At 37.8% G+C, this 23,532-nt stretch overlaps 1 protein-coding gene across 5 annotated transcripts in view; it reads right to left on the reverse strand.

Moving 5' to 3' along the window:
- Positions 1 to 4,398: 4,398 nt before the first annotated feature.
- The window catches only part of ZDHHC21 (zDHHC palmitoyltransferase 21), a 38,495-nt gene continuing 19,361 nt past the window's right edge, over positions 4,399 to 23,532 (reverse strand). For 3 of the 5 annotated variants that reach the window (XM_076362618.1, XM_076362619.1, XM_076362620.1), the window contains 3 exons: positions 20,691 to 20,807; positions 6,290 to 6,333; positions 4,399 to 5,759 (listed from right to left, as the gene is read on the reverse strand). In XM_076362618.1, the coding sequence (XP_076218733.1) occupies positions 5,627 to 5,759; positions 6,290 to 6,333; positions 20,691 to 20,807 (294 nt within the window). In that variant the 3' untranslated portion in view covers positions 4,399 to 5,626. Of the gene's footprint in view, positions 5,760 to 6,289; positions 6,334 to 11,277; positions 11,322 to 20,690; positions 20,808 to 23,532 lie in introns of all 5 variants that reach the window. The other 2 variants (XM_076362621.1, XM_076362622.1) reach the window with 2 other exon arrangements.

The raw sequence follows: 23,532 nt of genomic DNA on the forward strand, positions 1-23,532 counted from the left end.
CAGATAATTCTTTTTTAATCAAACCAATACTCCGTATCTCCACGCCTTCCCTGGCTACTCTACCACAGTGCCTATTCTGACCACTAACCTGATGCAGTTGGAAGATACTAAGTTGAGGCCCGTCAGGACTTGAAAAAGCGCACCGTGTCCCCACTACTCATTCAACCTAGTTATGAGCTAACAGAGAGCTACAAAGTGGCTGTCAGGTACGACTAACAGCAATTTATATTGAGGGCAGAAAAGAAAAATCCTTTCAGAGGGAAATGGTCTGACTGAGAAGGGACAGGCCCTGAGAAGCATATACGTTGGGCTTGTGCTACGTATATCCAAACCTGTCTAAGATTATTTTTATCGGCGCTGCTGGACAGCTACAATGCTCAGTCCAATCACTTCATTAGATTCAAACCTTTGGCCACAGACTTTAACATCAGATATGAGGTTTTGCGGTTAAACAAATGCTAGTAATTTCTTGAAGTGCAAAAACCAGAATAGTACCTTTGTCTTCTGACTGTCAACTTTCAATTGGTTACAAGACTATGAATAAAAGTGTATTTCTTATACACAATGCTAAAAAAATCAGTTTATTATGCTTGCACACATAACACAACTGTAGAAGTACAGGATTGAATGAGAAGTACTAGGTGGTACTAATTAAGATCCACATTGTTTTATGCAACTCTCATTCTTCAGGAAGTACACTTAGTTTTTATTTTAGGAATAGTTTAGAAGTGGTAATACAGTATTATTGATGGGAATATATGTAGAATAAGCAACAATTTTTGTTCGGAAAGATGAAGACTCCACCATACAAAGAAAACACTTTTAAGGAATGCAATGATATTTCCAGTTGGGATATTGAGAAGAGCCGGTCACTAGTATTTGTCTTCGTGATACGGTTGTTCCAACAAAGCTACATTGGCTTATTTGTGAGCTGCAGCAAAACTGAGTGCATGGTGAAGACAAAGGGTGGAGATAGCCAAGTTAAATAATACATGTAAGTGGCAGCATCCTCAAATACGTGACAGAAACACTCTGCTATAAGTGATGGCAGGAAGGCTGGCCAAATACAGTAAATAACACATTCCATAAAAAGTGTTTTATGCTAACTAACAATTTCAGGTTACCAGAAAACTTATCTTATTATCGTACATTTCATCTGAATGCAAAGTTGACTTGAAAAAGATTCTCTTTCACAGTACTGCAGAAATCCTATCTTTGCCACCTACGTTCCTTACATTGGCATACAACAGCCTGCTATAGCACAAAAGAAAGCATGAACTCGTAATTTCTGAAAAGTGTCATTTACTGAATAAAACTGGACAACTGTAAGATGAATATCGAAAGATGTCATATAATGATGGCATGTGTATTTAACTGTGCAACTCCCGCTCTTTGCAATCTCACTTCATTTGGTAAACTTTGGTAGCGAATCAGAACAAATTTTTTGGCCCCACCTCCATTTTCTCTGTGCTTTTATGAATCTTCCCTTCACATTAGCCCACTTTAGATTCAAAACAGGGAGGAAGCTGCCTAGTTCAAAATCTATCCTGCCACTCGGTTCTTAGACAGTTTCTTACTCATGAATCCTCCTCAAACTGAAAATGATTGTGTACCTCAGCTACTCTGCGAGCTGTTTGATGGAACCTCCCTTCAAACCAACAGATCAGAGGATAGGTTGGTAAACATTATTTAATGCAGAACATTTTATTTTAGATATCAAGAGTTTTCAAATGAAATCTCAAATCTCTGATATTATGAGAAGATACCTGGAGGTATTTAAAAGACGAGTAGATGAGGTGCTTAGGGACGTGGTTTAGTGGGCATGGTGGTGTTGGGTTGACGGTTGGACTCGATGATCTTAGAGGTCTTTTCCAACCTTAATGATTCTATGATTCTATGATTCTAAGATAGCAAGGTAGCATTGTTCAGTCCTATCAGGAGCTACCCCGTACTGCAAATAAACCAGTTATCTTCAAATGTTTTCAGGTTGCTTTCCATTAGTGCTTTGGCTTCTCTTTTCACCCCTCAGGAAATCAAATATTGTTAAGTTCATAGCTAATATCCACTGTGCTTGATAAAGCATGTGTAGTTCTGATGTTATATCAGGATGAAATTCATTAATACTCTCTAGAAGATTTTTTAAATGAATAACAATGACAAGCACTAAATAGTCTTCAGAATGCAGTTTCTACTAAAATAAAAAATCCTGAAGGAGAGCTGGAGGGAAAGAAGTGGGATTTCAAAGCAAAGGTTCAGAGGATTTCAAGGATTTCAAGGTTTAAAGGATTTCAAATTAGATCATGAAAGTCTACCTGATCTTTTCCTGCTGGAACAACTCTTTCTGAGAATCAGTTTCAGAAGCATTAATCAACTAATAACATGATAGGGTCATTGGCTAAAATTTAAAAAAATATTATGATTGCTTTTACACTTTTAGAGGCCCGTCATTCAAAGAATAAAGCTCAGTGCCTCCTAAAAATGAAGCCTCTCCAAATTGTCCCTTCTCTCCTCCACATGCTTGGAAACGGGATAAAAAATGAAGTAGCTGCCTTAATCATATTACATATCGATTCCTAATGTTAAGGATGAATGGGAGAGCGAGAAAAAATATATTTACCAAAAAAAATCCAGCACTACCTTTGAGAAATTGTGACGCTGTGCAATTACCATTTCCACTTGAGAATCAGGCAAGACATTCGCGTACATCGTTTACTTAAACGTATACCTGATACTTCAGCCTCAAGGTTCTCCTTTCGGCCACTTAAGTAAGCGCCCTGGAATTCACGGGCTTTTAATTTGCAGTTGATTGCTTGGAAGGGAAGTCGCACGGTTCCGAGGGTTTTCTGGACGAACCTGGCACGCTGCGCTCCCGCCGGCGGCGGGCCGCCCGCAGGGCCCGCTCACCCAAGGCGCGCTCTCGTCCCGAGCGGCGCGCCCCGCCGCCAGCACGGACGCGCGCCCGCACCGCGCGACCCTCGCTCCCGCTGCCCGCCGCCTCGCAACCAGGCGGGCCCCCGGGGGGGCCGCCGGGCCCCGCCGCCGCCCGGGGCCGGCAGCCCGCTGCCGCTGCGCGCGGCGGCCGGCAGAGGGCGCGCGGAGAGCCGGGGAGGGGGCGCCCGCCCCCCCCGCCTCGGCCCTCGGCGGCGGGGGCCCGCCCCCGCCCTCCGTCGGACGCTCGCGGCGCGTTTCATCCCGCTCCGCGCCGTCCCCGCCCCGGCTTGCCGTGTTGGGTAGCTTCTCGTGCTGGAGAACGCTGGGACGCAGCAGCCAGCACGACGTTTGGGCTGCTGGCGGATTTTTACCCCCGCAAGGCCGGCAACATTTAACGGTCCCGTTACTCCACTGTGTATCACGTACAAGCATGAAACACGCCGCTTACAACCGAGGTTCCTACCGTCGAGCAGGTTCTGCGTTACGGATTTGGTTCCCCGTGCGCGGTTAAACTGACTGAAACAATGATACTAGAAAACAGAAAGAGTAATTATATGCCCCCACAGTGAATGTATCAAGAATCGTTACATTCTCGGTCCTCTTTCTTAATAAGCTTCAGAACTGTATGGTCTGCTAACTATGATAATGGATTAGCATGAAAAACTGCAAAAAAACTACGGTGTTTTGCTCATGAAACAGATTTAAATATTGGCACGTAAAACAAAACTGCTATTATTCCCCGATGTGTTTCACGGAGACGACAACAGTGGAATTCCTTAAAAATAGAGGGCATACAGCCATTACTTTATAACGTATATGCTCATTCTTTTTAGTTTCAGGCACTGCTCCAGCCTTTCCATTCACTTCCCTCAAGCTTTCCTTTGTTTAAATATCGCTGCCAATACCATCTTAAAGAAAGTCTAAGCCCGCCTCTAAAAATGCCGTTAAAAAAAATGGTTGAACATTAGGCTTGAAACTTCAATGAAGAAAATATTGCATCTGTTTTTAAAAGGAGAGGGAACGTAAAGTCGGTTCAAATGTTGTAAGTTTATAAAAGTTTAAAATCCAAGTGATCTTTAAGATGCACCTCTTGGAACTTTCAACGGATCATCAAAATCTCTTAATTCCATAAAGGGGCACCCAACATTGGCAGTGACTGTGTTAAGATTTTGAAAGAGCTGATCTAAAAGTCCATTATGAATACCACTCGTGACAAATCTAGCCCTTCTTTTTGAATGAACTGTTCACAAACAAACTACCACTCTCTCCAAACACAGCCTACCTATGTAACATCCCGATTTTGTGCCTTTTATTATCCCGTTGCATGGCTGTCATTTAAGGTGGATCCTAGTCCTGTTAGGCTAGACAACAAACGCAGTAAGCAGCATAACTGAAAACACTGAAGCTGTGAATTTCTCCCAACACTTCACACAACTTTCAAAAATCACAAACATGCTGATACTTGAATAGATACAGAGGGCTATAATAAATTGCATAATTTTTCCAGATACAGGAAAGCTGAGCCAGGACTTTGGGCATCATTGTCATTTTACCAGATGTAATCTTAAGGACGCTTTCCTTGGTTAACTACTTCCATACTTAAAGGGCCCACAACAAGCTATCGTACATCAACACAGTACCCTATCAAATCAGTGAATATACTTTACCATACAGGTTAGTAGCAAACATCTGCATTTAGGTACAAATATTTTAAAATATTTTCACATATATTTCCCATATACAAACACTTAGACCAATTCCAGCTAATCACGACTAAACAAAAGTAAATATAAAATTTATAACTTTATTGACAATATACTCCTCTTTATGGTACATTATGCTAATTAAATCTGTATTTTTAAAAAGTAATCATTCTAGTATTTGCACCATACAACTTCTTTGTTGAGTTATTGCAAAGAAATCCTTGGGATATAGGGAAAACATGCTTTCTATCTGCATATTTTACCCTGGAACATTTTATCGCTTTTGTCGACATAAAGACATGAACATTTTTCACTAAGATCGTATCTATGCAGAAAGATAACTGTAAGATGTAAGATCTCTATATATAAACACATACATTTACGTGTATTGATAAAAAGCTCTCTGAGAAAGGTTTAGGAAGAAGTCTGCCTCAGTTTTAAATGTTCCTTTTATAGTGCGGTGCTGCAGGATTACTATTGCATACCGTAAATAAATGGCAGTATCAGGGAATTTTAAACACATGTAGCAGAAAAAAGATGTGAGTATTATCTAGACAGACCTACTGATAAAAACACTAAAAAAAATTCAAGGCAGAATAAGACACTTAGTGGGAAAGCTAACAACCAATGTCAACTTCAGTGTTTCCTACCAAAAAACAAAACTCTTTACCAAAAAGTCAAAAGAGCCAGTATCAAACAAATAGAGTAAGACTGCATTCCAGTCATTTGGTTTCGGCATTAACCTCAAAGACTAAAGAAATCCCCTTGGAAAGCTAATTTGAAAGTAAATACGCCTAAAGTTAAACATACAACTTGTATTAATCTCAGAACAGAATCGAGACCACTATTAAAATAACGCCGGGGGCACATTGTGATGCCTACGATTGGTGGGTGGATTTTAATTGACTTGAAGACTGTCATAGTCCTATTATCATAAAACCTGTAACGCACTTCCAGCATGGAGGACCCATCTGTGCCCACCATCCATCTGTTCAGATGTGATTGGCAAAGTGGTAGGGAACTCGCAGCGGTTGCCTCTGCCTGAAAGGAATAAACCACAGGATCTTCCAGCGAGTGCCAAAAACTTCTGAGAAGGTCTGCTGCCATGGCTTTTGGGGCCTCGATCTGTGGAAGACAGCATTATTAGTGAAAGACAGCACGCCCATGGAGCACTTCAGTCAGCTAGAACAATGCAGGTTGGCTGGGGATCCATTACTGGACTCCGATGAATTCTGTCCCAGCATCACAAACACAGCTTTTCTTTCATTACGGCATGCAGCTGAGACTTAACTTTGGAGAACAGAAACTATCTGTGTCGTCAATCAACCAAAGGCAACTTTTGAAGCAGACGAGAACCTCAGAATCAATGAAACCTCTGTCAAGACACAGCAGAAAGTGTCTTTTCATCTGTACTTTTGAAAGAAAATATAGTTTCACTGGCTTTGGAAGGAACGGGAATAATGTGAGGCTACTTTGGGTACAACCAATATTAAAAGATTAGTGAGCTGCTGCTAGAGATAGGAAGTACAAGGCACAGTACCATGCAAAATAATCCTAACAGTGCCTTCAGTTCCTTTTCTCTCTCACACAGTTAAAAAAAGCAGCTACTCCTTTAGATTTTCAGCAAATAAATGTAGACATTTTACAGCACTTACATGTCTTCACAACAGTTCGACATTTTTTCTATACTTGTAGTGTCCTGTTGAAGAAAAGAAAACACAATGAAAAAGTATTTATTTACATTCCTAACTGTTAAAATGTCATTATGAAAGCAACTAAATAAAGCAGGGAATCCATTCTTAGCGTACACTGCTTTGGCATTAGTCCAGTAGGTTACATATTACTCATATGCCATATTAGTTTCAAACAGCTGTGAGATTATATGCGCAAATTTACTCAGTATGTTAAATGATTTTTAAAAACATGATGTGAAACTATACTCTGTATGTATCACTGTATGTGATAGCACGTACCACAGAATGTCAACAAAAACTTACAACATTATTACAGCTAAAATTAATTCAGGTATTACAATTAATTCATGCAACATTTAGAAGTAACGTGTGTAAGGTACACTCTTGCCATACTCTTTACAAGCACCCATTCCAGACTTGGAACAGTCCACGGAGATAACCACAGGAAAATTTAGTAAAATGCAACTATTAACAGATGTAGTATTTTGAAAAGCAGGAGCTATTAAGAAGTTTTAAAATAGTTATCTTCATGAGTATTATAATGCAAACAGCACCACTAGGAATATACCATCAGTTTCCATAGTGCCTACAGGTAAATACCAAATATAAAAATTATTCTCTTAAAATGTAACAAAAACTACATAATGTGTGGAGTGAAGGCACCCCTGCAGCTAACAGCAAATTGAATTCATACTTTACTTTTCTGAACGTGATTAATGAGTCACAAAGCTTTATAATTAACAAATCAATTTAAGCGTAGATCATCCCCAAATACAACTTTTAAAACTACCAATAGTACTTTTTTCTCACTTTTGCACTGTGTATTTGACCAAAAAGCTTGCTTTGTAAGCGAGTATCACTTCAATTTTAACTCCAGCAGTGTTAGTGTTTTCAATGCACTTTCATAGTTCATTATGTCCCAGAATCACTCATGAGGTCCAAAATACAGCAACTGAAATATCTGTCATGGTTCCATCTCCTTTTCACGGCAGCTTGCTATTTCCCTTTACTGTGCACTGATTTAGGCATGCACATAATGCACCTGTCAGATTACACTAGCGTTTGAATGAAACCGAGCGCTAGTCTCTATTGTCCCAGCCATGCAGAGACACAAGGGCTGTGGTTTAATTAGCCTGCAACTTCACTGTCATCTGGAAACACTACCTAGCAATAAAACCATACTGCGTTCTTTGATTCTTCCTGCCATCAGTGCATCCAGTTCAGTGCAGGCACTGCTGGGATTCTGCCACCATCTTTCATAAAGCTTTGAAGGGGAAGGGTGAAATGTGAGTGGGGAATAATGCACAGGAAGCTGCTTCCCTGCTTCACCAGACACAGGTGGCCTCAACTCCCCTTGCCAAATTTTCTCCTTCTAAATCCGCTTCCCAGCTCTGATGAGTTTTGGAACAGGATGCCTTACCACATGCTAAACGGCAAAAACCTTCATTCTGCCCACGACCTACCCAGCTGAATTCCAGATGCACTATGGCAAAGGAGAGAAGTCCCCTCTCCTCACGCCGAGCCACCAAGATGCACAAGTTCTTCCCTGTTTGTGCAGAGAAGGCATGCCCACAGCAGACTATCTCAACCATTCTGGCCTCATCATTAGGTGGATTTGAACAACTGCTCAATAGTGAGAGAGGACAGGACTGGAGGCAGCAGGCTGTAAATACTGCCTGTTGTCTCGATTCCCGTAGATAAACTGCTTCTCCTCTCCACCTTATGGCCCTGTCTAGCGTATTCCCCCTCACCTGCCACAGGTGGCAGGAAAGCATTACAAGACACAAGCCATTCTCCTTGTTAGGGCAGGACCTGACTGCACAGCCAAGGGACATTCTGCTTCCTTGGGCTGGCTTTTCATCCAACTCTCGTCAGAACAAACACCACCTTTTCTTACCACAAAAAATCACACACAGCTTTCTGAATAAAAAGGACTAAATAAACACAGATATTACTTCCATGACATTTCGGTGAGGTTGTAACAGCATTTTCATGAGATGCTGTAGCTCCTTCCATAACTGCAAAAATATCTCAGCTCTAGGAATTATCCTCTGGTCAACTCAAAGCTGTCTACCTGATAGTATTACAAAATAATATTGGTATGTTTGAAAGCAATGATTGCTAATGATTTTTTGTACAGCAGTAGCATGCTAGTCCATATTATAATTGATTTCTAGTTAGCAAAGGTTTATGCTATCATTTCACAAAAGGAGCCTTAAAACAGCTTTGGGTGCAGAAGTAACATAACAAAATAACACCTTAAATATGGCTTCTTGCTATGTTTCTCCACATTGTTTATTCATTACTACATTTGTACGGCTCCCTAAAACACTGTATCTGAGATTTTTGGAGGAATTCCCAGGTTGGGAACTGGGGGTTGTATTCCTTTTTAATTGTTATCATGGCACGTTATCAAGACCTGAAAGATGCTCATCAGGGTCTGCTTCTCTCAAAAATGTAACCCATTAAATTAATGAACTAAGTGAAAGCATCAAAACAAGAACTGCAGAAAATGACCGTAAGAAAAGACTGTCAAGCTTCGACACCTTTAAAACATACTAAGGATTTTAGTTGGATAGGAAGTCAAAGGAAATCCTCCCTTCCTTCCTCCCTTCCTTCTTCTTCCATTAAAATGCCAACATCTACTTTAGAATACTTTTGCTTTACAGTAAAGGAATTGGGACTTAGCAGTGAATCCTTTGCTTCTGGGATACTTTTTCAGAATTAAAAAAGCTTTATAGCCACATTTTAAAAGCTGTGAACTAGGGCTAGAGGGAATGGGAGGAAACATCTCCCTCTGAAGTTTAGCTGCTTAGCAAGTGCTGGTGACTGAACTTAAGAAACCAAATTCCCCTCACAGCTTCCCTCCCCCAACAGTGCTGCAAAACAGCTGGGCTCATTTGAAATGCACTTTCATTTGAGAATGAACCAATTTACCATTTCACATGAAAGTGAAACTTCACAGCACCCCAGGAAACTCAGTAGCCCCTCTGGAGACAGGAGAGGAAGGAAAGAGAGAGGGCCACAGTTGAGTTTTGGCCTGTTATTTAAGGCTTTCTTCTCAGACTGATGAATTTTTCTCCTTTTGGAGACAGGAGGACCAGAATAACCACTATTCTTCTGAACGACAAGGTGTTCTGTTCATTAACACATCCCACGAATGGCTTTCAACCAGAATATCATCTGTCTTAATTATGCATTTCACGTATACCAAGGTTTTGCTACAACATCAGCATTACTGTGTTCAGCATAAGAGGCTTTGGCTGTCTGCATCTACTATCAGCTTGGATTACTATTAATACAAACAGATCTCTGCTAAGATTTTTTTTTCCCCAGACTCACAGCTAATGCTGATGTTAAAATCTTTTGGAGAATTGGCACTCATCCAAAAGTTGAAAATAACTTGCTATGGGCAAACATGGCATATCTATGGAGTCCTAGTAATCTCTATCTCCAAAAATCCCGTAAAATTTACAATTGCATACAAGACAAAATTGACTAACCCACAACTGATTAATTTCACACGATGGGTCATCTGGACCCCCAAAGTCATCATCCAGATTGGAAACAACTATTGTTCCTGCACCTGGTTATTCAGAGATACATACCCACTGATAAGTATCTTAAAGCAACGAGGAAAAAAAAAATCATACCTTAGTGAGAAAGGCAAAAGAAATTAAAGGAAATAAACACAGCAATCATTAACAACATATCACTTTAAAACAAGAGGAAACGGGCAAAGGCTTCAGATTCTGCTGAGGAGATGAGGAATTGTTTTTTGCTTTGAGGACTTACTACAAGTCTGCAAGAGCAGCTTGCCTACTCTAAGTGAAGTAAGCTACTGCCACAGCTAAGACTGTTACACGAGGAATGGAGAGACATATGTAACAGCGCCGACGGAATTCTGCAGACCAGCTTAAGATTCATTTGCAAATGAATGCACCTGTGTTAGCTACTAAGAGGAATACAGCTTTCACATCTATATTTTTAATTAGCACAACCAACTGCCTGAAAAAACAGGTTTTTTAAAAAGATCACACGCATTGTTTAACAAACTGTGCTATAGGATGGGATTCATCATGAACTAATTTATCATGGAAGAAGCACATGGAAAGAATATTTTCCTCTTACTGATTCACGTTTTCCAAAGGAGAAGCTGTAATTTGTAACTCACAGAACCAACTCCAAAGCACGCAGCCACAAACTCTGGTTCAATTTTTCTTCTGTGTTCGCTTAAAGTGACATGTAATCAATACAGCTCCATTTAATACTTGCAATAGAAGAATGTAAGCATTATGCCACACTTTCTTAATACAGTATTTTCAAATACTCAGTATATCAGAACCAGCAGGAAAGTATGATAAAGCAGAAAGAGAAAAAAAAAAACCAAAACCTGCAAGCCCTCCTGGATTTGCAGCCATTGCTGTTATCCGAAAGTGTAAGACAACATATCCTCTATCTGAACAACACATTTTTTCATTCCTTGTACCTAACATCCTTTCATTGTGTGTATGTAAATGACAGGTAAGCAATTGAAGAGTATAAAATACTGAACATCTCATAGAAAGAGTACTTCATATTTCAGAAATTTTCCTTTTTGGCATTAATTACATTTTGGGTTTACATTTGGCCACTTTTTAGCATTGTTTTCTTAATCTAGACTTCTCACATAAGATAATATGATTAATTTTATCAATTACAATCAGGTTCAGCCTGAAAATTACTAGTTCAGTTTTAACTTTAAATCCTTCAATCAGAGAATTGTATGCAAAATGAAAAATGAAGCTACACTATGTTATATCTAGGGAATACTCCTATATTCCTCTATGCTCTGATAAATTTAGTTAAATAGATTTCCAATGTATTTGTCAGATATTAGAAAATGATTCAATGAAAACATCTGGTAACAAATTAGGAACACATCTACAAAGAAGGTGATGCAAACAGACCTCTTTTCTTCAGTCAAAATCCACGGTGTGTTAGGTGCAGATAACTGCATGACAGGAAGACACATTACAAAATGTGTTATTTTTCTTGATACTTACCAATACCTTCTTAAGACAAAAATATTAAGAAAAAAATTCTCAGGAAGGCTAGCTGTTGACCTTCCTCACACAGATGCCATTTTAATAGTCTGATGTCTAAATCTGACAAGCAACATTTAAACAAAATGTACTCAGCCCCCAGAACACTCACACATCATTATTTTACTTACTTTCAATTGGTTAAAGGTACTTCCTTTACTATTTAGAAAAATAACTGAGCTGTAACAGGACTTCTTCCTTGAGTGATGAACTGGGTGTATTTTTGGCATGGTATTTCTGACTCTCTGCACAGTATAAAATCTCTTTGACTAAATTTTCTAACTTACCCTTTTCCTTAATAATATTGTAAATAATTAATTTCAATAAAAGTATCCCTGCTTTACCTAAAACTACATAGTGATCTAAATAAAACAGATGAGATCTTTTGCCACTTAGTGTGTCTTACACTTGAGTTTATTCTTACATTTTAAATAGCTCAGGAAGGAGGTTTTTTTAAATAAACTGAAATTTTGTTTTGATGGTAAATAGGTGTGTAAGACTGTCAGGATACATTAATTAAAAATGTTAAACCAATTGCTAGTCTATTTGAGAAAAATAAGATAAAGATACAAAAGACTACACAGTTAACAAAATCCCATTCAAAGACAAGGGCATCACTAATTCCTGACAATTTAATTTACAGGACTTTACGCAGTCTTCTAATAGGAGATTTACCTATAGGTGGATTAAAGGTAGGGACAGAAAAAGGTGAAGGGATAAGAATAATGGGGAAGATACAGACAGACAACGTTAACATGAACTTATTTTCTGTTACATCTCTAATTTCAAATTACTATGTAGTTTTATACTTTATATATCTTTTGCTCTCCCTCTACAATTACTTTATACCTTACACTTTATTATAGCAAGGTAAAGAATACGTTTGCTGGGAATCCTAATTTCCCCTTCCAATCCTAATTTCTTCTGTGCTAAACTTAATTATGAGGATTAATAGTTCCTTGATTACATTTCTGCCATGTTTGAAAAAAACAGGAAAAGCCCTTAGTATTTCACTAATCAAAACAGTATTTAATAGATTATCTGATTAAAGATATTACGAATATTTTTAATTATAAGATACTTATTTTTAAAGACAAAAAGCATTTTAGCACAACTAGATCACTTGTGCACTCTGTATATTAAAACAGCAATGGATCAACACTACAAAATATGCAAAGAATTAAAAAGCCTTTGGTTTTATTAATAGAGTAACTGCAATTACATTTTCATTATTTTGCATTTCAACCTTTAAAATTTTGTCTGACTTACTGATTACACAAAGAATTTTAAATTTTTCACTGGCATTTTTATTGTTTCCATTTCAATTTGCATTATACTATTAAATGAAATGATACTCCTAAAGAAAATTAACCGCTTGAAAATGTTCCTGATATATAAATATATCAGAAAATTGATTTGTACAATTTCCATCTTTTTCCGATTTCCTTAAAAGGATGTTTTTGTCCTTTTGAGAAGAAAAGAAGACTTGAGCAAAATGAATAATGCTCCTTACTACATGCTCACTATAAGCATCAGTCACATTAAGAAAAATAGTTAAAATATATGAATTATTAAGTTCAAGACATTCATGTGGAGATGGATCTGTTTACAAGAACAACAAAAAATAGCTGGTGAAATATGTTTGCTACTTGAAGGTGAAAAGGAGAAACACTGCAACAATAATAAAACATAGCACTTAACAAATACAGACATTATAAAATACTTCTAAGGGGAAAAATTTGTGTGGTAGGCATCATATTGTGCACCAGACAGACTGCTGAACACCAGCTGTTAAACTATTTTCCCTTCCATCCTCCCCAAAGCAAATAAAGGGAAATTTCTCTCTATCACATCCACACAGTAGTGATGCACCAGGATATTGGCATATCACTGTACACCATTCAGTTAATTAACAGGAAACCCTGGTAGCATTAATTAAATTAATAAAGTCATTGTCCACTTAGTTCATAATACATCCACTACCTTGCACAGAGACCACATGGTATCTATTAAATTTATAAAAGCCCATCCATTACATAGTTCTGCGCCAGAGAAACAAGTTAATTATTAAATAATTTTAATGAAAAGTTTTTCTCTGCAATACTAACACACAAAAGTCACATAAAATCATATTTGATGGACTACAGTGGAAAAATGAAGAAAATTTCTTTAATTCTATATAAATACTTTGTTTGAACATATGGAAAAATGAAAACACAAACTGTTTAGCATTTGAAATAAAAAAACAATCAAAGGTAATCCTTTAAAATTAGGGTTCAGATTAGTCTCTGCAAAGGATGCTGTTTAACGGAAACATCTGGTAGTGTTACGTTGAGAGACAGGCCTTTTTTAACTTTGGAAATGAGATTAGTAGATCAGTTATTTCTAAGTATACAAGTAATTTCTAATTATTTTATCTGGGTCACAGATAATCCGCTTTTACAGGGCTCCCACAGCGACATCAGAGGATCACTGCTGAACTGATTATCCTGTTACCTTCCACCATCCATTGGAAGATGGGATTTTCCTTTTGTACAGAGGAAGAGAAAGAAGCGGCTGATTGCTTCAGACAGGTGGCAGCCAACAAAATAAAGACCACCACAGATCTTGAGAGGAAGAAAACCTCACATATGCAAAAGGTACCAGCCTTAAAAAAGGTCAGCAAACTGAATACTTCTTAGTAGTGTCTGGTGCAATTTAAAACCTCACTAGATATGAACAAATATCAACATAATGTTGACAAGTCATTGTTTAAAAAAACATGCCATATTATTTATTACTTGTTTGACAGTAATGCCTTGTAGATCAAACATGACCGATGTCAGAATCCTACTGTATAAATAGAAAAGCTGGTTTTTAACATCATTTCACTGTTGAAGTGATGCGAAAGACATATAGAAGTACTTTCTTAAAGCAAAAGTGGAACATGAGCAAGAGAAATGCAAATGCCAGGGCTAGTCTTGTACTAGTATACACACAAGCATCCTGATAGTTCCACCTTTTTAAAAGAGCATGAATTGCAGCTCTTTACCTCCCACAACCATAGATCAGAAGCAATCTGTAGTTGATAAAAGACGGGGGTTTTTTCCTAGGTGAATTTATGCCTTTTTGTATGAATAAATGAATAACTAGCCTAGTTATGCATTTTTTTAGGAAAACAAGCGTCTGTTACATATAAAAATATCAAATGAGAGAGGACTTCTTAAAAAACGCTTGTCAAGAAAATACGTCTTGAGAAAGCAAACAAGTTTCTGGATACCATTTGATTTAGCTTCCAATTAAATTTTATTATTTGATATGAGGATGACTACAGAAAAAAAGTAATTGGAAATAAAATTGAGTAACACAGATATGTGCTCCTCAAGATTTTCTTCTAGGTTAAGTGCAAAATATTCTTTTCTAGATAAACTTTGCATTTGCCATTGCAATACAATGTCATTAGTATGTAGTTGCACAAGACTGTATATTTTGGATGTTTTTGTGGAAAATTTAAAAACTTTCTGGAATGGAACTATCTCAAGGAAAATTATAATTTATCTATAAATAGTATTTTTACTATGTATGACAAACCAGCAAATAAAAAACCACCTCTCTACCTTCATGGAGTTTGAAAGTGTCTATACTAGAGCTATCTTCCAATCCTGTAGTGGTTGAAGCAAAAGAGGAATAATTGCTTTCGGGAGTAGAAGCAGATAGAAGCAGTCTGAAGTAAGGGGTACCAATAATTTAAAAAAAAAAAAAAAAAAAAAGATGTTATTCTCAACAGGAGAACATTTAGTTTTTCTAGGATGCAACTGACAAAAATCTTTTTTTTTTTTTTTGTTTTTACTTACTGTTTTATGTGAAGCTTGCTTTTACTTCTCAAGCAAAGTCATTAAAAAACATCATGCTGCCTGGGAATGTAAGAATACAGGCTCATTTCCAGTTAAGGAATATAAAATTTGAATTTGCACTACAAGCAATGACAGTGAACAGAGGACTGGAAAAGCAAGCACCAAGCACGGAAGATAAGCAGGCCTTCAATATAAATGCATGATCATTTTGGAAATGACATCAGACAGTGCTTTCTTCATGGGTGAAACTAGTTTCTTCCACCCACTTCTCTACAAACATGAAAATTATAAGTAAGAAGACTAATTGTTATGCTGAGATTTTAAGAAAAGTATCTTCTTAGGATCCTAGCATTCCTAAATTAGCATCTTAAATTTGTCCCTATTTCAGAGACTTCTGAATCAGAAAAGACTTACTAGACAGAACTTAGATACCTCTATTTCCAAAGTATCCAAAAAAAAGTTCCCCAAGAGTGATCTCAGGTACATGCTGGAAGAAGTGTTAAAATTCAGGATGATGATGACAGTAAAGGCAAACAGAGCTTGGGGAAAGCAACTGGAGAAGGAGGACGAAAAGAGCCATGTGCCCCTTCTGCTAGAACTGTTTCACACATGCTAGCTTCTAGGGAGAAAGCACTAATCCCATATAGAGAGGCCACCTCAGCAGCTCCCCCCTTCATCAGAACAATTCATGTCAGAAGTTCCTCTAAGGACAGTTTTTGCCAACCAGCTGTTCTCTTCTCATTGTAGCAAATCACCTCCCTTGCTCTTTGGCTTCCTGGACCTCCACATGAGATATGAATAGCCTTGTGCTAATGATACCCTAGCAGCGACACAGTAAGAGAGGTGGTAAATCTACTCAGAGAAATCACTGCACATGAGCTAACTTGGTCTGTTAATCACCTTCTCAAGCAGTACAGCCTTAAGAACATTCTCTGTGTAAGAGCCAAATTTGAGTACACAAGTTATAAAATTTTCATTTTTACCAGAGAGCACATTTTTTCCAGGCATCTTAGTATCTGTTGAACACCCATGTAACAGAATAACAGCAGATTACATGCCTTTTTTTCTTAAAGAACTTTTACATAATGGATCTGTTATAACCAATGAGAGTTATGCAATGATAGGCACAGGTGGTCAACTGCACACCACCACTGAATTTTGGAAAGTGCCGGCACACACAGCAGAATATCTCACCCGCACTTCATAATGTGCCTCTTTGCTTTCCTGGTTTAGCTACTGCCCTCTTCCAGAAAAACATGCAGGAGTATATCAGATATATCCTTTCCGTTACATGTTCAGTTGGACAACATTTTCTGACTTCTGAAAAAATTTGTCGAAGAGGAGAAAATGCCAATATTTCCCCTTAAATCCTACAAAAAACTTCTGCTTGTTCTTATGGCTTGTCAAGCTATCACTTAGCTCAATTCTAGTAAAGAGCAACTCTGCTTATAAAAATGCTGTATACAAAGGTCACTTAATGCAAATTAGTTCCATACATTCAAATTTATCTATATTGCTGCAGTGGCAAAAGGATAAACTTCTGTAACTATGAAGAATCAGCACGAGTGCTCTGACCTAGGGTACACATCACGCTTCATAATGCATGCTACATTCCAATCATTTACATTTGAGCAGAGCCATCAGACCGTGGAAATCAACCATAAACAATGAAGCACGAAGTTGCCATTTCAGGTCCTAGTTCCTTGATACTTATGATGCTAAAGGAGACCGAACAACTCTGTGGTTTCATTATCCCAGGTTGCTTCTGTGAGACTGACAGTAAGCAGAGCACATTCTGTGTATGTAGAAGATAACAAAAGACCGAGAACAGGGGATTTTTTTAATATGCATGTCCAATATTCCTGGAAAAAAGTAGCCTTAGCTTTATATTACTCAGGCGAAACAGAAACTATTGGCTTCGTTTCTGGAAAATTATATAATGACAGTGAAGCAAATTTACCTTACGGAGAATCAGGAAGTTTTGCTACAAAAGGGCCAAAGTTTGATAAATCTTGAGTTTATTTTTCTTTCCAAAAAATACAATTTTGGCAGCATTTGAAATATAGGTAAATAATAACATTAAACCTCAACAAACCTGAACTTGCTGGACTCATTTAGCAACAGTATGTATCAGACAATGTTTAGATCACAGAGCTGCAATGCTGATTGTCTTTACTATTTAAAAATAACTTTTATCCAGGAGTTGTGGAACTAATCTTGGCTTGATGTTAAACTGCGAACACAGGCACGGAGGATGAACTAGGAAAATGTTTATTGTCTGTTTTCCTGTACAAGCACAAGCAAGAGCTGCTCTGCTTCACCTTTTTCAAAAGGCCCATGTTCTTGTCCACCTCTCTTGCACACATCTCTGGGCAGCTTCAGCAATCACTGAAATTAATGCTCTCAAGAATAGCTATGGAGCAATTAATATAACAAGAATGCTTTAACCGTGCATATCTATGCCGTCAAGAGTTTGAGTTTCTTTTGAATTAACCTCAAGTCTGCACTATCACACTTCAATGATTGTTCTGCTGTTAAATAAATTTTGATCTGTACCTTATACTAAGTTAAGCTTAATTTCATTATTAATTCATTATTTTAAATAGAGCTCATTTCAGACACAATTTGCTTAGTTTATACAGGAAGGTTAGATGCTGAACAGTAACCCCAGCACAGTACACAGTAGGAACATCGCTGTCTTTTAGTGATCACGGTTCATTGCTTCTACAGGACTTGAATGTCTTCCACACTGTGCGCTCAGCACTGTGCGCTCAGCACTGTGGGTGGGTATACCCAGCCTCTTTGTTTCCCTATTCTATGCATCATAGGCGTGCCTTTGGGGAGCCTGCAGAGAAACTACTCACTCACCTGCTGCCCTCTCCTCTGCCTTTTGCATTGGCTAGCCAAAACTGTTAGTAAGTACTTATGGAGGAAGCAAATCCCCACACTACAATTCCGACAATCAAAAACCATTTGTACAGAAAGATTTTCTGACACAACTTGCACTAAGCACAACCTCACCAAACAGATTTGGCTTTGTTCGTTTGAAGTCTGACTAATTGTTCCCAAGCAGATTTCCTCAAAACGACTGTATTGTTTATTCTTGCTAATTCTATACTCACGAAGAAAGAAATGAAAAGGAAGAAGACGATTGTGCTTTGAACGGGGATGGACTAGATGACCTACGTTCTTCAATGAGTCAATGCAATAGCATCCACATAGTGTGAATGAATTAAGAGTTTGGAGATCCCAGTAATGGATTTCTACTTCCCCAGCAAGCCCAACCCAACAATCCCAAACCTAAAAACTTGTCCATATGAGCCAAGCGCAATAGCCCCTCTGCTACAGGTAGGGTGCAGTGAGAGGCGCTAATGCAGAAGATCTGTACTTTCCAGCATCTGCCTCTCATAGTCCATCCATATCTGCAATTACTGTGGTGTGTTTGTTTCACAAAGTTTGGCAAAGAGGACAAAAGAGAGTGTCCAGGCATACTGCAGCTCAGCAACCCACAGAATTATGATCTGAGCACATAAAAGGAGGTTGGACTTGAAAATGCTATTAGCCCACATCTGTTCCAGGGTAGCGGCCAGCTAAGTAAGTGCAATGGGATGTACTTCAAAGTATATTATACAACTGACGTAGAATAAAGGGTCTTTACAGCACTTTTTATAAGAGTCTGCAGTGGTGGTAGCAGCCTGACAGCGTTAAGGCTCAGAACAGTGAAAGAACATACTGGGAATTCATGCCTGTTGCAGAGGCAGCACAGTTGGTATCCTGTGTCAGAACAGAAATGTCTCAAGTTTCAGGTGCATCTGACAGAATCAGGTTCAGTCTGAGAGTTTTTATTTCATATATACTAATAGTATCTGAACAGATGCTGATGGCCACTGCCAAAATTTAGTCCAGCTTCTGGCAGCACACAGAACAGAATGGTAGACTTAGGTTTTGTTCCTTGTTTTCTTCTGTATCATTTCTGTGTTTTAGTGTAGCACCGATCACATGGCTTTTTGTTCCTTCTCATATATCCATTTAACAGAGACTAAAAAGACATTCATATTTCGGCATCTGAACTCTAAGGCTCCCTGAGTTTCTGTCTCTCCCACTACTGGGAGTGAGGGTGAGCAGAATTCAGGTGCCTGCACCACTTCAGCTAGATACCCAGCAAGGCATAGTATCGGATGAAAAAAAAATCCGAACTCTAGAGGACGCAGACACAAAGCTTGTGTGCCAGCATTTAAACAGAGAGGTGAGAACCTGTCAGCAAGACCCTGGAACAGAAATCAGGCACGCAGTAAAGGGGCACAAAGGTAAATCTGTAGACCTGGCGGTTGACAGAAAGTGCAGAAAGCAGTCTGGTAGAGCAGCTGGAGGATAGCAAAAATAATACACAGCATAGCTACAGTCACACAAAGAGCAGAAGGCAGTAAACTTATGTGAAGGTAATACAATAAAAACAATAAGCAATATTATTGTTTTATCTAACAGAAGGAAAAACTATACAGTAATTTTTGTCCTTTATTCCATACAAAGGAATTACATAATACAGTTAGGAGGTTTTCCATTGTGCACCTACAAAGGTTAATACTGTGTAAACCCTCATAATCCCGAAGTGAAATCTCAGGCAGATCTCAATCAGTTGTAGTCACAAAGATGCTGTCATCTGGTATGTTATTGTCTTTAAAAAAAAAGTTTTGCAGGCCAGATCATACACCCTTTCAGACATGTATAGATCCAACTAATGTACTCTCTCTGTTCAACACTGCAGTACTTCAAACACTTCTATGGATTCTCAAGATAACTTTAAAGAATTCACTGGCAGTGATTAACTTCTAATGTACAGAACAGGATGTTACAGCAACAAAAGCTTGTTTCTTGTAGATATTTATTACACTACCAAATTCATTTAACTGAAAATTTTTCCATGCAGAGGATTTTTTTTCTGTACTTTTAAATACAGAATATGCATTTGGACTGTAAATTGTATGTGATTCCACTCCACAGTTTAGTAACTGAAGAGATATGAACATAAGCATATTTATTAAAAAACATAACAAAAAACCTATGTTCTCAGAATGTATGATTTATCAGTGGGCCTCACTGTCACAAAGTACAATGAGACCAGGGCACATAAGAGTTTAAAATAAAAACAAAAATCAAAACCCACAAATACGTACCTTGTACACTGCACAATTCCAGGACAATGTATGGTTTTATTTTACTAATACAAATCAGGAAATTGCCTTGATAGGTGAATTATTAGACACTTGTTTGTTAGAAGGCTTCTTAAGACTTCCTTGGAGACAAGTCTTGACAGAGCACGTACTAAATAGGTGCCTCATAGTCCAAGTGTTTCTCTATTCTTCCCTTAAATGCAATCTGCTTTTCTGCTTTTATTAATTTTATTGAAAATAAAACTAATATATACTTCTAAAATTAGATACTTACAGTGAAAATACCCATTAGCTGAGTGTAAAAGAGTCCACTTATTCCACCTAATATTATTAGACCCATGAAGGCAGATATTCTTAGGAGAGCAAGTTCATGCCTAAATACAAAAACATCCTAGAACAAGACAGAAAGAAGAGAGAGACTTTAGCACTTACAAATTAATTTAAGTCTTTGAACCGAGTGGAAATACTAGATAAGAGCTGTTTCCAAAGACTTAAACTAAAGGCAAATACTGGATTTTTGAGCTACATTGCAAATCATTGATACATTTATATGCTAAAATTATAAACCAATAATCTTTTACTTATACATGTAAACAATTGGGGTTTTTTTGCCAGACTGTTAAAAAAAACTCATTCAGGTATTTACGGTTTGGGAATAGATTGAGCTCAAATGGGTTATTCCTGAATGTTCCATCTCAAACTGTGCCAGATTGCTACACACAAGCTCCAAAACGTAAGAAAATCATTCTGTTAAACAGTCTGATTTATAAGACTCCTATATCTTGGCTCCCAGCCACAGCAAATTTCATTTTAACATCACCTCTTTTGTAATAAAAATAACAACATTCCTAGCCTGACTCTTGAAGATGGTACCTACAAAATCCAAGTATCTGTATTGGATTGGTCTCACTGTAATGCTGTCTATTATCCAACATAAACTTATCTTCAACTTTTAAATTTTGGCCTTAAATGGATTATTTTAACTGTGCATATGGGTGCACAACCAAGTTGCCTCAGGGTACAGGAGAACATGAATTTACTGTATCAGCTGCTCTGGAAAGTCTGCTCTCACCCAGCAGAAAATACTAAAAGTGTAAGACAGTTTTATAGATCTTTTTCAAAGGATAAAACACCTTATTTTTATCACAGGAAAACATTTGTACATGGCGATTACTGTAGATGTACTGCAAGTTCACACCCCATCTTACCCTTTGATAATGAGTTAACACACCCATTCTCTTATTTATAAGTTACGATTATGTTCTCAAAGCTGTTTTTTGAATGTACACATCTGTTTTTCCACTTAGAAAAGCCAGATCACAGTAGGAAACTATTAAAACCTCTCAAGTAAACTTTAAATTACAACCAGAACATAAAAGTGAACTGAATGAGAAAAAAAAAACAACCACCGCTTTTGAACTTTCCTTCTTTATGTTCACCAGTAGGACTTAAGGAAGAGGAATTCTTAGGTTCAGGAATACTGGGTTTTAATTAAACAGAGAATAGTTAAAGCAAATTAGATTTAGTAAAAAAGTCTGATTTTAAATTTAAATTACTTCCATGAGGGTTCAAAATATAAACCCAGGAAAAAAGTTTATACCAGCTACTAAAGCTGTGAAGAAAGTCAATATTTAATGAACAAGAAGAAATCACTAGTTAACCAGCTAAAACAAAAAGCAAACCCCACCAGTCTTTTCTGAACTGGTAAGCCAGCTCCTGTTAGTATTGGCCTTTCTTGCTGCTGTAGAAAATATATGCTTCATTTCTTTTTTTTTTAAACTCTTCTTACTCAGTTAACAAGTTAATTCAAAGTTAAATCAACTCAAAATAAAAGCATTCATACCAGTCTTTATTCCCCTTTCCACCAGCCCACCAAAGCTTTAAAGAAAAGCAAGGTAAGACACAAGTTCTACTAGCTGTAAAACACTTTCTCTTTGTATCTTCATAGGTATGTTGTTTTATTACATCAGAAATGTTTTAATGTATTCAAACTCAACTTGACAGAAAACAGTGAAATGTGAGAGAAGAGTGCCAACAGTGAAGCTGCATTCTGGATCTAGCATCACACTCCTTCATTAGGAAAAAAGTTTGTAATACAGCTCTTGGCATCCCCCCAACACTCTAATTAGAAGAGTTCCTTCTCTTGAGCATCATCTTCAGCGGGAAAAAGAGACATCACCCAACGCATGACAACAGAAAATCCTAGCATAAAGAAGGCACACTACATTTTGCTTTTGGCCCTTCTAACCCATGTTAAAACTAGAGGTACAGAAAAGGAAAGACCTTTCATACTGAAGTGAAGACCAAGGAATACTACTCTGTCTTTCCTTCCTTCCTTCCTTCCTTCCTTCCTTCCTTCCTTCCTTCTTCCCTAAAAGGTTAAAGTATCTACCACAAAAGACTGGGGGTTGCTGAATTACTAGTGAGAAGAGGTGACATCACCAATGTTTTTTCCAGCCATTACACAACCCTAGGGGAATCAAAGTCTCTGAGGCAATGATGACCTGGAAATCAATACTGGGCCCTCACCTCGCAAACCGTACAGACAGAACAGCATTTTTCTATAGAAAACCAAAGTATATGCAGGAATAGTCTTTTGGTAATCAGACCTCAATAACAGAGCTACTTTCACAATTCTGCGTTGTAATAGAAACATGTGACTCCATGAAAATAGAAGAAAGACCATTTTAAAAAATCTATTTAAATCACAGTAGTAGTAATAGTAGTGGTAATAATAATAATAATACATTTAGGATGTTGCTGCTTTACATAAAAGCTCAACCCAATTTGTTTTTATTATTTCCTCTCAGAACTGACAAAAACATTTTTCCCAGCTAAGAAAACCAATCAAAACTATAATAAATAAACCCCCAAGACTTAGCCAATAATTAATCAATTCCTCTTTCAATGTATTTTGAAGAGATATGTTCAAACACCATTCGGGACTCACCAATCTCAGTGCAGTGTGAGTACTGAGACAGCCTGCCCCCCCAACCTCCAAAATCACACTATCTGTGCTAAGAGAAAGAACTACACAGACTGAGCCACAAAGCATAAGCACACGTAAGCTAACATCACCAATGCAGGAACTCTCTCTCATGGCACAACAGGGTTTT

This window comes from Aptenodytes patagonicus, chromosome Z, assembly GCF_965638725.1.
Source record: "Aptenodytes patagonicus chromosome Z, bAptPat1.pri.cur, whole genome shotgun sequence".
Taxonomy (NCBI): Eukaryota; Metazoa; Chordata; class Aves; order Sphenisciformes; family Spheniscidae; genus Aptenodytes; species Aptenodytes patagonicus.